The sequence below is a fragment of the Physeter macrocephalus genome, chromosome 7 (genome assembly GCF_002837175.3).
Source record: "Physeter macrocephalus isolate SW-GA chromosome 7, ASM283717v5, whole genome shotgun sequence".
Classification (NCBI taxonomy): Eukaryota; Metazoa; Chordata; class Mammalia; order Artiodactyla; family Physeteridae; genus Physeter; species Physeter macrocephalus.
The window spans coordinates 38,045,581-38,060,303 of record NC_041220.1 but is presented as its reverse complement, the minus strand read 5'-3'; the positions used below and the strand labels follow the sequence as shown (position 1 = coordinate 38,060,303).

Below are 14,723 nucleotides of genomic sequence, written 5' to 3'. Positions count from 1 at the left end.
ATTTCAGTGCGACATTTGGGATTTTTTTCCCTTTATTTAATTTAGTGACTTCAGGTGTGGGAGGAGTCTCCTGAACTTGGAAAACAACAAAATCAGTTTTAAAAAGTTAATCAGTTAAATCTTGATTACTAATGGATATGAAAGGACAGGCTTATGGATAATTAAAATCGTTGAACCAAATGTCATGTTTTTCATGAAATTCTAATCCTTTTATTTCTGTGAGCTTTCAAAAATAGATATTGTATATGATTTTTAGTTTTATCTCTATTGTTTCCCTTTAGGCAAATTCAACAAAGAAGGGCTTTGATCAGAAAAATATAACCATGGATATCTAACAAGCCTTTTTAGAAGTACCCAGACCTCTTTTGTGAGGTCCATGAAAGAAAAAGGAGGAAAGGACAGTCCTTGTAGATCAAATAAAAACAAAAAAAAGGAAATGGGAGATTTGCTTTTTGGCCTTATTTCCAAATATCCCTATGGGTTTGGAATGTGCTCATTTAAGGGATATAGGGAAAATTTTTTGATTTAGAGGGCGTCCTGAAATGTCAGAGACTTGCCTTACTGTATTTTGATTGCTTCTGGTGTAGGCAGAGAGCAGGAGATCTTTAGAAACGTTCAAGAATACGCGAAGCACGACTAGCACAGATTGTAAAGCAGTGTAAAAGAAGGTGACCTGGGGGAAGCAGTTAACAACTGAGAACTGAGGTGTCTTTCCTTCATAGAAATCATAATTAACCTCTATTAATTTATTCTTTCACTAAACACAATATATACAGCATATTGTCCTAAATACTGTAGGGAATACAAAAATGAGCAAAGCAGTCTTTAATGGAACTTAAAATGTTTGCAGAGATAATAAATTTACATATAAGCTCTAATACAAAGTAAAGTATGAGAAATGCTCTAGGGGAAGAACAAAAACATTCAAAAAGAGTAATTTGTCTGGGACAATAAAGGTATTCTCAGTAGAGGTGATATTTGAGCTACATCTTGTAGACTGAAGAGAACATTGCATGCCCCACTATATATGTGTTCAGGAAATAAAGAGTAACATTCAGTGTTATAAGAGCACTGAGTACAAGTGAAACAAAAATTTTATTGGTTGTTGGCAGATTGTAAAGGACCTTACAAGCTATGGTGATGTAGATTTAGACTCTATTTGTCAGGCAAAGGGGAAATCAGTGAAGATTTGAGTGCGTGAGAATAGCATTATTGAATAGCATTATAATCTAGCTACAATTTGCTAAATGGAGTAGAGAGAGGTTGAAGGTGGGGAACGCAGTGGGAAGAGGTGAGATAATAACAATATGGTGTCAATAATAGTGAATGATCATTCCAGAATGTATTATAGGAACTGCAGATTCACGATCTAACTGACTTGTTAGATTGTGAAATCAATTTAGTTGGTGGGGCAAGCATTTACAAAAATGAAATAGACTAGAATAGAAATATTAGATTTTATTGTATTTAATAAGGTAGGTATTGTTTTATGAAACTTCTGTTTCATTTTTTCATACATAGTATTTTGTTACATATTTATGGAGCTGTGATGTAAAATATATTTCTTGCTGTGGATTGTGGTCAAGATAGAGAAACTCTACTAGAGGGTATATTCATAGAAAACCTATCTTTATAGCAGTGGTTGATGGTTCTCTATGAATATACCGTAGGCAGGAGTATGAGAGAAATGCTAGGCACATTGTGTGTGGGAAGATCACTATGTATTTGAAATAGCCACTGACTAAAGCATCAGTCACTTATTCTGCTGTTTCTTTTAGGAACATGATAGTGAACATACAGTTTGACCAGGAGACTATAGTTTTTGAATGCTCAGTGTCATAATTTTGAGATATCGCTGGCATTTCTGAAAATAATCAAATGTCTTTGGAACAGTAGTTCTCAAAAGGGAACAAGTTCACCCCTTAGGAGACATTTGCCAATGTCTGAAGACATTTTTGGTTATCATAATTTGGGGGGAAGGAATGTATTTCAGGCATCTAGAAGGGAAGGCAGAGGTCAGGGTTGCTGCTAAAATTCTACAATGCATGGAGTAGCCTCTTAAAATAAAGAATTATCCAGACCAGAAGGTCAAAAATGCCAAAGTTGAGAAATTCTGCTTCAGAGTGACCCAAACTAGTTATTTAAAAGAAATGTAATTTTTAACAGAAGTTGAAAGAAAGATTCATGCTATTGGCCTAACACAGATTCAATGATATTATTTGTAGAATGCTCTGATCACCAACTTTATTATTAGATTTTAAATAATATATCAGCATTTGTTTACATGTGACCCAGGATTAAGTGCTTCACAAAACATTTTAGAAATATAAAGTTATAACTCTAAGATCATTTCTTGAACCTTAACACTAGAAATCAGAATTATATCTTGCCACCATAATATTGAATAATTTATATGCCTGTGTATATTTTTATATAAGAAAAAGCAGCTTTATCTTAAAGTGAGTTCAGAGAATTGGCAGCCAGCTGCCTAAGTGAATCAGACCGTTTACAATTCTTGAGTTTCTTAATTTAAAACAGATTCAATAGAACTCACTGAAATTTTTATACAGCTGATGATTCAATAAATATAGACAATCATAAAGATACTTTGTAAGAAAAGGGCCTGTGAAATTTGTACCTGGGTTCTAGGTCCCCTGGGGATACAAATTACCTACAGCTTCACAAAGTTATTTACTTTTCCTGGCTTCAGTTCTCTGAACCCTAAGTGTACTGGCCCACATGACGTGTAGTCTCTCCTAAGCTTTAAAATTCTTTGAGTCTAAGTTATGGATCAATTTTTATGGTGAATAAATTTTAAATCTCTTTTAGATTATTTTAGGATTTTTAAAATATTTATTATTTATTTTTGGCTGCATTGGGTCTTCGTTGCTTTTAGGATTATTTTTATGCCTTATCAATAGCACATGGGGGAGATCGTTATAAAATCACTCAATTTTCTAACAGTTTGTTTTATATCTGGACTGCATGAGTAAACGACGCCCCACCTATAACCCTGATGTTTAGTCAGCATTGTCACACAGAGTAACAGTTTCCACAAAATCTTCATTTAATTGTATCATGGAATACATGAGCCTGACTCACCTAATGTCTTCATGAGACACTTAGGGGGTTCATTTAATCACTTTGTTCATGTGTTCTGTATGGTTGGTCCTCAAAATTTATATTTATTAAATTAAAACAAAAACTATTGTTTCATGGTTGCAATAGTCAGGCTGTTGCTGCAAGTCTTAGGAGATAATTGGCTGCAGCAATACAAAAGAATAAACTTTTTCTTTCTGTGTGGAAGGATAATGCTCATTAATTATTCAACATATTAACAAATTCTCATTTTTTCTAGGCATTTAAGCTTACAGCAATAATGTACAAAGCTGCCTTCTGGTGGTCCAAACATGTAAATGCATCTATAAAATATCCAATTTTTGTGCCATTATTTTTGGACTGCTCATGAAGTTACTATCACCTTCCCCCCAATTTTTGTAACAAAAATACATCTTTGATTAGCTAATTACTGTATATATTCATTAAGCAGGCTTTTTCTGGGTATATCTGAAGGTAGGGATATTCTCTGTGCGTGTGTGTGTGGCGGGGGGGTGGTGTATGTTAAAGAATCACTGAAAAATTAGGGAGATTTTGCAGCAGACAAAGGTTATAAGATCTCTGGCTTGATTTGTCACCATACTTTGTTTCCTAGATATAACTTTTTTAAAAATTGGGATCCCTCCAATGGATTTATAAATAGAAAGTATGGAAAATTTCTTTGGAAAACCTGTAAGAACTAGAAAAAAGTATTTGTGACCTCTGGAGAAATGATAGAAAATTATGTAAGGGTTTCCTAAACTCTGAGAGTTCAAAAAGTTTCTCACTTAAGGGAAAAAGACACTCTAAAAATCTTACAGATTATCCTCAAAAATTTGCATTGCTCCTCTTTTATACTCTAGCTTGCTGATTTAAAGAGCTCAGTATCTCTGCTGTATTTTTCAAGCCAGGCTAAACTGACCCAGTACCTTATAAATTTAAATACTTTACAAATTGGCTATGGGATTTTGATTGATTAAAGTGATTCTGAAATAAATCATATCATTTAATCTCACTTCATTGTACTACAACCACAGAATATATGGATTCTCATACATGTATGACCTGCATACAGCTCTCAATGTTTAACTTGTATAGTGAATTAGAGGCCTGTTCTTGAAGTAATCCAGTTTCGGTAATAAGCCACTTTTGTGTAGACTCCAGGTTTGTTCTTTTGCCCACAGTTCTCTCCCCAGCTCACAATTCCAATGAGATACCAGGTATCTTTAAGATCCTTTCCAACTAAAGGTCCCCCAGAATCACCCTGAAAATAAAAAAAGAAAGAGGAGAAAGAAAATTAGCTAAATGTAAAACTTATTACTTAAGATATTTTGATGAACCACATATTTTGTTATTAGACAGTATATGTATAGATTACCAACTCTAGGATAATTAGTTGAAACGTGGGTTTCAAAAGTTATAAAAGCCTTGAAGTTCAATTTCCACATTTTATTATTTTATTTTTTCAACTTTATAGATGTATAATTCACAAATAAACATATATATTTAAAGTGTACATCGTGATAATTTGACATATATACTTTGTGAAATGATTACCACAATCAGGTTAATTAACACATCCATCACCTCATAATATTTTGTGTGTGGGGGGGTGTATGTATGTAGTAAGAATGCTTAAGGTCTACTCTTAGCAAATTTCAAGTACACAACACAGAAAGTCAATCTGATGTTAGTTTTTTCTGACTCCAAGTAAGGTGCCTGGGCTTCTGTTTTATCAGACAGATGAAGCACCTCCCGATGTACCCCAGTAGCAATCCCTGTATTCCTGCTTAGACCCCTGTGCCTGAGTCACTTCCTCAATAACTTTCCCAGTTTTTCTATGACTAGAGCTTATTATGACTGAACAGTCATGGGGCAGGAATCTTACCTCTGCTCCCCAGTCCAGTGAAAGCTCTTTATGACCACCAATCTTTCCAGAGGCTTATCACTGATCTCACTGTTCGTCTAGATTCCGTTTTCAGTGTGTTCCTGTCACCACCTCCCACTTGCCTGTCATGGCATGAACCTTTCTTTGGATTCCCTGAATTCCAGATGGCTCCTCCACATTCTCAGCAACCGGGGCTAGATTCTGCTCTTGCCCAGCGTGTATGTTGCAAAACTCCCTGCTATTTTTCTGACAGAGGTTGTCTATGTTGTGTAATTTGTGGGACTCTGGGCAGGGCTTTCTACCACCTGATAACAATACAATTCCCATCATTTTAGCATGTGGAATCACCTCCTTGGAGTTTTCAAGAATCTCACATTATAAAGCAAGTGCCTCCAGGAAGAAACACACTTTACTCCTTTGTCCAAAAATATACATGCAGGATAGATGCTGGACAACAGAGTAGGCCACTGGAAAGGGGACTAGATATTCACACCATGGCCTAATCCACCTTCTCAGCATTAACAGCTTCTCACCTCTCATCCTTCTTAGGCTGAGACCCAACAGATTACTTGGAGTTGCCTCAAATATGAATTATAATTTCACACCTTCAGAATTTTAGCTATGCTTTTTCTCTTTTCTATAATATTCTCCTCTTATTCTACAGAGTAAGTGCTCTTTATCCTTCAGGCCTCATTGAAGTATCATCTCTCTAATACTTGTTCCAAAAATGTTCCTTCAAGCTAAAAATGTTTGTTCTCCACACTTGAAACTAACACAATATTGTAAATCAACTATACTTTAATAAAAAATTTTGTTCTCTGTTATATAATTTATAACATTACATCATAGTTCATTGTTCATGATTGTTTCCTTTCTAAATGTGAGCTCCTTAAGGAAAGGGACTCTGCTTTATGAACCTGTGGATTTCTGGTATTAAGAAAATTTAATTTTATTGGTTGTTTGATAGCATCAAAGAAACTCTGCTTATTTTGCTTAATAAAACATTTAAAAATATGTTTGTGTTTGAGATTTGCATTTATAAATTTTTGAACGGACAAGATCTCTGTATTTTACTAAAATAAAGAGCATTTTGAGCCAGATAAATTTTTTGAGTTCATGATATCAAAATAATCTCTCTCCACCTACCCCACAGGCATCATAAATTCCTTCCAGATAGCCAGCACAAAACATTCCAAATTTTATATCTCTGCCATACATATGTGGCTGCTTGCACACATCATCACTTATGATTTTCAGTCTGGCTTCTCGAAGATCATTTTGGGATTCCCCTTAAGGAAAAACAAAGTAATTTTAGTGTTTACAATAAACATCCTTAGCTAGAATGAAGTGTGGACCTTTTCCCGATTTTTTTTTCATACTAAAATTGTTGATACAGAATGAGGTTAATGTAAGCAGTTCCTAAAGAAAAAAATTCTGTTTAATATCTGGCATATGTAAATGATAATCATCCTTATCTCATTTTTATAAATACCTATACTAGCAAGAAAAGCATTTTGTTTCTTTTTCTGGAAAACCTTTGTACCTTTACTTAAAAAACAATCAGTTAATGTATTTAGGAAGGCATTTTTTAAAAAATAAAGTTTGTATTTGTAGATTCCAGATTGTTCCCAGAAACTTTGCAGGTCTAGTTTGCTCCCCTGGCTTGATAAAATAACTATATAACCTTTAGTTTATCCTTTACATTTTATGAAGAACTTTCACATACATAATGACATTTAAAGGCAATGATTTCATTACCTCTTACAATTTTGGGACTCCAGATCATAAACTAGATCCTGAGTTATAGAAAGCAGTATTAATGCAGAAGACAACTATTTATGATGGAAAACAATAATATCACAAGCATTCAGGGTTTCTGTATATCAACCATACGCTGATTGGGAAACTGACCCTGGAGTAGACAGAATTCTACTATGATCCCCAAGATTCCTATGTGATCTCCTTTCTCTGAGGTATGGGTGGAATCTGTGAATATTATGGATGTCATTCTCATGATTAGGTTATGTTCTGTGGCACAGGAGAGGGAATTTTGCAGATTAATTAAGATGTAGTCAGTCTGACAGTGAGTTCATAAAAAGGGAGATTTTCCAAGGTGGGCCTGACCTAATCCTGTGAGCCCTTTTAAAAAGGGCTTAGGCCTTCCCTAAGTTCAGAGAGTTTCCCCTAATGGTGTTGGAGAAGCAAGATGCCATGAGCTCTGCAGCTGCAAGAAACTGAGTTCCATCAACAACGAGCTGAGTTCTCTTCTGGCAAGAGAACTCAGAGCTGTAGATGAGACCACAACCCCAGCTAGCACTTTGATTGCTGTTTTGTGAGACCCTGAGAAGAGAATCCAACTATGCTATGTCTGAACTTCTGACCCATGGAAACTGTGAGATAATAAATGTATGCTCTTTTAAGTTGTTAAATTTGTGGTAATTTGTTACACAGCAGTAGAAAACTACTATAGCACTAATTTCTGTAGAATGCCAATTCAGGATTTATTTCTGGACAGGTGTGTTTGCTAAAATGTTTCAAAAATGCTCAAATTATTCTGTTCTTTGAATATAATTGGTGTAATTTTTTTTGCCTACTACATTATCAATTAAAAATAATTCATATCCAGTGCTGGGAAGGGTAAGATGAAATGCATATTGTAGGTGACAGTGTAAATTCATAAATTTTTCATAAAACTAGTTGGCAAAAAGTTATAAAAAGTATAGTCTAACACAACATTGTAAATCAACTATACACCAATAAAAATTAATTAAATTTAAAAAAAACCATAGGAAACAAAAAGTATAGCCTATAAGTCCTATACATCCCTGAACTGTTTCTCAACTATTGTGGGAATGCTTAATTACATTTCTCAGAAAGTATTGATTTTTTTCAAAGAATCAGCTTTTTATTTCATTAATTTTCTCTATTTTTTGCTTTTGATTGAGTTCATTTTCACTCTTACCTTTATTATTTCCTTCTTCCTGTTTATTTTAGGTTTATTTTGCTCTTGTAGTTTCTTGAAATGAGAACTTATGTTATTGATTTGAGACCTTTCTTGTTTTCTAATGTATGCATTTGCTATGTTTCCCTCTCTTTACTGTTTTAGATGCATCCTGCATGTATTGATATTTTTTCATTTTCATTTTATTCTATGTATACTTACAATTTTCTTCAAGATTTTCTCTTTGACCTATGAATTATTTAGCACTGTATTGCTTAATTTTTAAGCATTTAGAGATTTTCCTGTTATCTGTTACTGATATCTAGTTTGATTCCATTATCATCAGAGAGCATACTATGTGTGATTTCCATTCTTTTAAGTTTGTTGAAGATTGTTTTATGGACCTAGATATAGTCTATCTTGGCCAATGTTCCATGGGTGCTTTAAAAAAGTAGGTATTCTGTTGCTCATTATAGTGTTCTACACAAGTTAGATTCTGTTGCTACTCAAAAACGATTAGGCAGGTATATATCTATGCCAACCTCAAACTCCAGGCCAGAAGTGATTCTTTCCATCAAGCCAAAGGGAATCTGAGATGCTCCTCCCATCAAGCAAAGAATGCAACTCTATCTTAGGAGAAAATCCATCAGAGAGAGTGAAGACATAGTTGTGTCAGGCTCACAGCTCTACTAAGTCAACCCTAGGATTATTAAGCTATGGATAATAATTTCTGTGATTGGTAATATGACCTTAAAGAAAGCAATACATATCTCAGCTTGTATAATATGGAGTGAAACCACATGGGACATCTGGAGAAAATCTAGAGAACATCAAGCCCATTCTCAGCCACATTAGTGAAAGGTATTCCTGGTTCCTTTGTGGAGAATGAGAATTAAAGGCTTATTCTTTAGAGTTTATTGTATATAAATTGTATAGAGCTCTGTGAATGAATTTTTTCATTCTCAAAAAGTCCTTTCTTACCTTCTCAAGCCCAGAGTTAAAGAAACCCTCTCGTTGTTATATGTATGCCCCTGGACCAGATTTTAGAATCCAGAGTGTGTCTGACTAAATATGCCCCTAAAACATTAAAACATGAAGTCATTTTTATTTCTTAGGAGATTAAGTTAGTATATCAAGTTAAATCATTTTAGAGAGGTCAATGGAAGCTTTATTATGAGAGACGACTTATCTCTATACATTATTCTTATCCCTGATAACACCTAATTAGCCTCTTTAGTTCTGAAGCAGATTTTGCTGCAACTGAAGATTGTAGCTGAGCAAAGAAAACATTTTTGAGGTGATTGAGGAAACTGAAAAAGTGATGGAGCAAACTAAGGGGAAGAGGAGATGAAAAAAGGGAGAGGAGGCTGACAGAGGTGGGGCTCAGAGTGAAAGAGTCTTGGAGTGAAGGTGGGCATGAGGGTCATAGCATATCTAGTATATACCTGGCATTGCATAGAGAATGGTACATGGAGAAAGATTTTAGTGTTGCTGAGGGAAGCTTCCTTTTCCTTTATCTTCCTTGAAGCTTTCCCTTTTGGAGCTGTCCTTCCCTTGTTCCATGTGATTCTGACTAGGCTGCCAATCACACACCTGCCTTTCTTGCTATAGGCATAGGAGTGAGTATTTGAGTAAGCCAGTCAATCTGGTACTCCTGGACACAAGCTGGGCCAAAAGAGACCTTTTCAGGGATTAATGTAGTTCTGGCAAAGAGAAGGCACATGCTCTTTCCTGGCATCGATTAGGTGAAGATGTACACTCTGAGCTGCTGTTGGCTACCTTTACCACTAGGGAGCTAGAATCCCTCTATATGAAGGTGACCTGGGGAAAACAGAACCAAGTAATGTAAAGATTCAGAGATTCAGAGCCTGATGACATCATACAAACTCCTGAATCCAACTGTATCTGAAGCCAGACTCATCTCATCTCTTGACTTCCAACTGACAAGGGCTAAATTTGCCATTTTATTATTATTTTTTACTTTAGTTAATTTGAGTTGAGTGTCTGTCACTTGCAAAACAAGAGCCCTAACTAATCCAACCAAACTGTGGAAAAGTCTGACAGAATAATATTGATGGACATTAAATCACACTGCCATAAATAGGGCTTAGTGCTCCATGATTCATTTTGGGATACCCACCACCATAAAAAAGTGCTCCAAATCCTGTGACATAGACAGTTGAATTTGGTTGGAAGGACACAGAGGCTTCTGGCAAACAAACTCTTCGGATCTCATCAGTAAAGGTGACGCTGGATGATAATTGCACAACAGCAATGTCGTATTCTCTTGCTGGGGAGTGATACCTCTCATGGACAATAATTCTTTTGATATTTCTTTTCATTAATGGAGGGTTGATTGTTGTTCCAAAGCTAACAGTCCATTGATGTGGATTTGCTTTACTGGAAAAGGTTAGAAATGAACAGAATATATGAACTGCGTTACAATAATCGCGTGCAGGCTAATAAAGGAGAAAATTCCACCCTAAAACACTTGGTTGCAATGATAGTTTTCTTTGACCATATAGTCTTTTGCTGCTGTTTTGAAAGATAAAATATATACAAACAGCATCTTTGAGCTGAAATTCAGTATCGAATTATTGAATTTTAGAACTGTAAAGTACATAAAATATTATTCATTTATTTCTTCAGCAAATATTTATTAAACATCTACGTGTTGAACCTTATTTGAAGTGCTGGGGATAAAGTGGCAAACAAAATAGAAAGGTCCCTGCTGTTGGGTGTATTTGATTTCAGTGAAGGAAAAAGAGCAAAACAAATTAATGAATAGATAAATAATTTCCCACTGTGATAGGGACTATGAATAAAATAGGGCAATGGAATAGATTACAAGGGGGTAGTTAGATAAGTCTCTTGAGATCATGGCATTTGGGTTGAGACATGGTTGATGAGGAGTCAGCTGTGAGAAGATGGGGTGACGAGTTTTCAGGCAAACATCTCAAGGGCTTGGACCAGACAGGCTGCAGTTCAGGACACAAGGGAATTATGGTGGGGGATGAGGTCGGCGAGGTAGGCAGGGGCCAGATTTTAGAGTGTCTTATAGGTCATGAATAAAGTGCTTAGATTTTATTTAAGTGATATGGCAATTCACTGGATGATTTTAAGCCAAACATAATGTAGTCTCATGTTAAAAAATAATCACGTTGGTTCTTTCCAGAGAGTAGATTGTTAGAGGGCAAGAGTGAATGAGCATGGACTTGAGGATATGGGGAGGGGGAAGGGTAAGCTGTGACATAGTGAGAAAGTGGCATGGACGTATATACACTACCAAACGTAGGGTGGATAGCTAGTGGGAAGCAGCTGCATGGCACAGGGAGATCAGCTAGGTGGTCTGTGACCACCTAGAGGGGTGGGATAGGGAGGGTGGGAGGGAGGGAGACACAGGAGGGAAGAGATATGGGAACATATGTATATGTGTAGCTGATTCACTTTGTTGTAAAGTAGAAACTAACACACCATTGTAAAGCAATTATACTCCAATAAAGATGTTAAAAAAAAAAAAAAGAACTTGTATACAAAACACTTCATCTGGGTGTAGAGAAGAAACGTTATGGACACCAAGGCGGGGAAAGTGGCAGGGGGGTGGTGGTGGTGTGATGAATTGGGAGATTGGGATTGACATATATACACTAATATGTATAAAATAGATAATAAGAACCTGCTGTATAAAAAAATAAACAAAATTTAAAAAAAAAAGAGTGAATGAGGCAAAGCTGTCATAAGTCCTATGAGGGATGACCAAGTGTGGGTGACTTCTAGCTTATAGGCTTGAGCAGCTTAGATCATGGCACATACAGGGACTGGGAAGGTCATCTAGTAATGAAAGGTCCTCTAGTAAAGGCTTTGTTTTATACTTAAGGAAAATAGGGCCTAGATGGTTTAAATTATATGCCTAGTATCACGTCTGCTTGTCTCTCTCTGTTCTTTATAGGATACCATCTCCCACCAAAATATATTATTAATAATGAGATTAATGTTCCTTAACTAATTAATTGAACTAACATCATCCAAGAGGGATGAGCAAAGAGACAGGTACTGCTGATATAGATACTTGTTTCTCAACCTACTTATTTCTTTTTTTTTTTTAAATTGAAGTATAGTTGATTTATAATGTTTCAGGTATACAGCAAAGTGATTCATTTTATATATATTCTTTTTCAGATTCTTTTGCATTAGAGTTAATTACAAAATATTGAGTATAGTTCCCTGTGCTATACATAGGTTCTTGTTGTTTATCTGTTTTACATATAGTAGTGTGTATCTGTTAATACCACATTCCTAGTTTATCCCTCCTCCCTTTCCCCTTTGGCAACCATAAGTTTGTTTTCTATGTCTGTGAGTCTATTTCTGTTTTGTAAGTAAGTTCATTTGTATCTTTTTTTTTAGATTCCACATATTAGTGATATAATATGATACTTATCTTTCACTGTCTGACTTACTTCACTTAGTATGATAATCTCTAGGTCCATCCATGTTGCTGCATATGACATTATTTCATTCTTTTTTATGACTGAGTAATAGTCCATTGTACATATATACCACATCTTCTTTATCCATTCACCTGTCGATGGACATTTAGGTTGTTTCCATGTCTTGGCTACTGTAAATAGTGCTGCTAGGAACATTGGAGTGCATGTATCTTTCCGAATTAGAGTTTTCTCTGGATATATGCCCAGGAGTGGGATTGCTGGATCATATGGTAGCTCTATTTTTAGTTTCTTAAGGAACCTCCATACTGTTCTCCATAGTGGCTGCACCAATTTACATTCCCACCAACAGTGTAGAAGGGTTCCCTTTTCTCCACACTCTGTTCAGCCACAGTTTCTTTATTTAAAACCTTAAGGATCTGATACTAGGATAATGAGTACTACCCCTACTGACTTTCCAAATAAGTGTAAGTATAACACAATTTTAGAAAAGAAACTGAAAGAAGTTTTTCTCATTTTACCTCAGTAATATTTGGGGACATTGATTATTACTCAGAAGATGATAAAACTCAGAGTTTTTTTTTTTAAGCAGTAGTAGTAGCAGTAGTAGTAAGTTAACGTCAATCACTTACTTCTTAAAGCAGTGCGCTGCGGTAACAAGCCACGTATTACTAATCAAGGTGGCCCCACATTGATGTGTGTTATTATGCTGAAGGGAAGCTTGCCAAGGCCAGGAAGACTTGCCCACAATGTCTCCGGACATTATTCTGTTCACTATTAATGGAACAACTCGTTTACCACAACCTGAAAGAGATGAGATCATTAAGTTGTAAGAAACATCTCTAAAATCCCTGATACAGAGAAACTAGTAGAGTACTGCAGTGCAATATTTGCATGTCATTATATAAACATGTACAATATTAATATCCATCTTCTGTATTTCCTGATAGTTGATGTTTTGCTTACTCCCTCCTTTTATAGATGTGGATATATATTGCCTACTGAAGCTATGCAAGGCTGTAAAGTGTTGACACACCACAAAGTCTATGTCCTGAGGACCTGCAGTGTCAATTATCCAGATGTTCTGGGAGCTCCTACTAAGATTATTGTTTCCCAGTTTTAGATGTTCCCACCATGTTACTTTGACATGAAGTCCTCACCAGAAGAACTAGTCAGAGAAGTAATTGCTAATTCCTTGGAACTCCTACCCCCATACATTTTTCTGAGTGACTAGTTCCTAAAGTGAGCACGGGTTAATGTATCATGACCAGTCTCTTACTCTTCGAGATGGAGGGTTCTATGTTTCCACATAAACATCACATTCACTATTGGTAGGAATAAATATGTACTTTATTATGTGCATCAGATCAGAGATTAGTTTGATGCTTAGGGTTCCTGCTAAGAATTAAGCCTGTTTAAAGCATGGTGCTCATAAAGAAAACATGGTAGGTTCAATTCTTGTTCCAACAAATTAGGTGTCAAAAAGGAAATTCACTTTACTGGTACTGATTACACTCATTCTGTGGCCAGTCATTTTAGAAACCCCCATCACTCTGCCATCTCTAGTTTAGACTACCATTTTTCTCATCTGAAGGACTGCAATAGCTTCCCTGTTCATCTCCCTGCCTCCGGCTTTGCTCTTCCAGTCCGTTCTCCACACTGAAAACTGAGTAACCTTTCTGATGTGTGTAAAACCCTTCAGTGACTTCTCGTTGCCCTCCAAATAAGGTTGAAATGTTTCAGCATGGTTCTGGTCCTTGATCATTATTAATCACACCCCTTTCCCATGCCCACCCCATTCTATATTACAGCCACACTGACATGTTTCAATGACAAGAAATGACCGTGTTCTTGCTTTTCTGAAGACATTTTTGCATTCTGCTCCCCCTGCCCGAGACACTCATTCCACTTGTCACTTGATTTTCTGTCCTTCCTTTCTCCTCAAGATCACTTTCTGACCCCACAAGACCAGGTTAGCTGGCTCTGATTGACTCTTATAGCACTGTGCTCTCTGTCATAGCATTTATCACACTGTTTTAACATTTCCTGATTTATTTATATCTTCCCCTACCTTCAAACTCCTAACTTTAGAGGAGGAATCATGTCTTATTGACACTTGTATTCACTTTCTGGCACTTGGTAGATGTCAAAAAATTATTTATTGAATGAATGAATAAAACGTATAGTGTGTTTGCAAGACACAGATGAAAATGAAAGAACAACTTTCCTAAAATTCATCACCGCTATTATAAAATCTTTCAAAATTTAGGTCACAGTGATATAAAGTGAGTGAGTGGAGCTGCTGTCAACCATCAAGATGGGTATAATAAGTAAATTTTATAGGTCAGTCACA

At 35.9% G+C, this 14,723-nt stretch overlaps 1 protein-coding gene across 4 annotated transcripts in view; it reads right to left on the bottom strand.

Annotated features, from left to right (window-relative positions):
• Positions 1 to 1,474: 1,474 nt before the first annotated feature.
• TMPRSS11A (transmembrane serine protease 11A) overlaps positions 1,475 to 14,723 on the bottom strand; it is a 53,796-nt gene continuing 40,547 nt past the window's right edge. For all 4 annotated transcript variants that reach the window (XM_055085945.1, XM_007122163.4, XM_007122164.4 and 1 more), the window contains 4 exons: positions 13,003 to 13,174; positions 10,066 to 10,325; positions 6,131 to 6,273; positions 1,475 to 4,360 (listed from right to left, as the gene is read on the bottom strand). In XM_055085945.1, the coding sequence (XP_054941920.1) occupies positions 4,199 to 4,360; positions 6,131 to 6,273; positions 10,066 to 10,325; positions 13,003 to 13,174 (737 nt within the window). In that variant the 3' untranslated portion in view covers positions 1,475 to 4,198. The remainder of the gene's footprint in view (positions 4,361 to 6,130; positions 6,274 to 10,065; positions 10,326 to 13,002; positions 13,175 to 14,723) is intronic.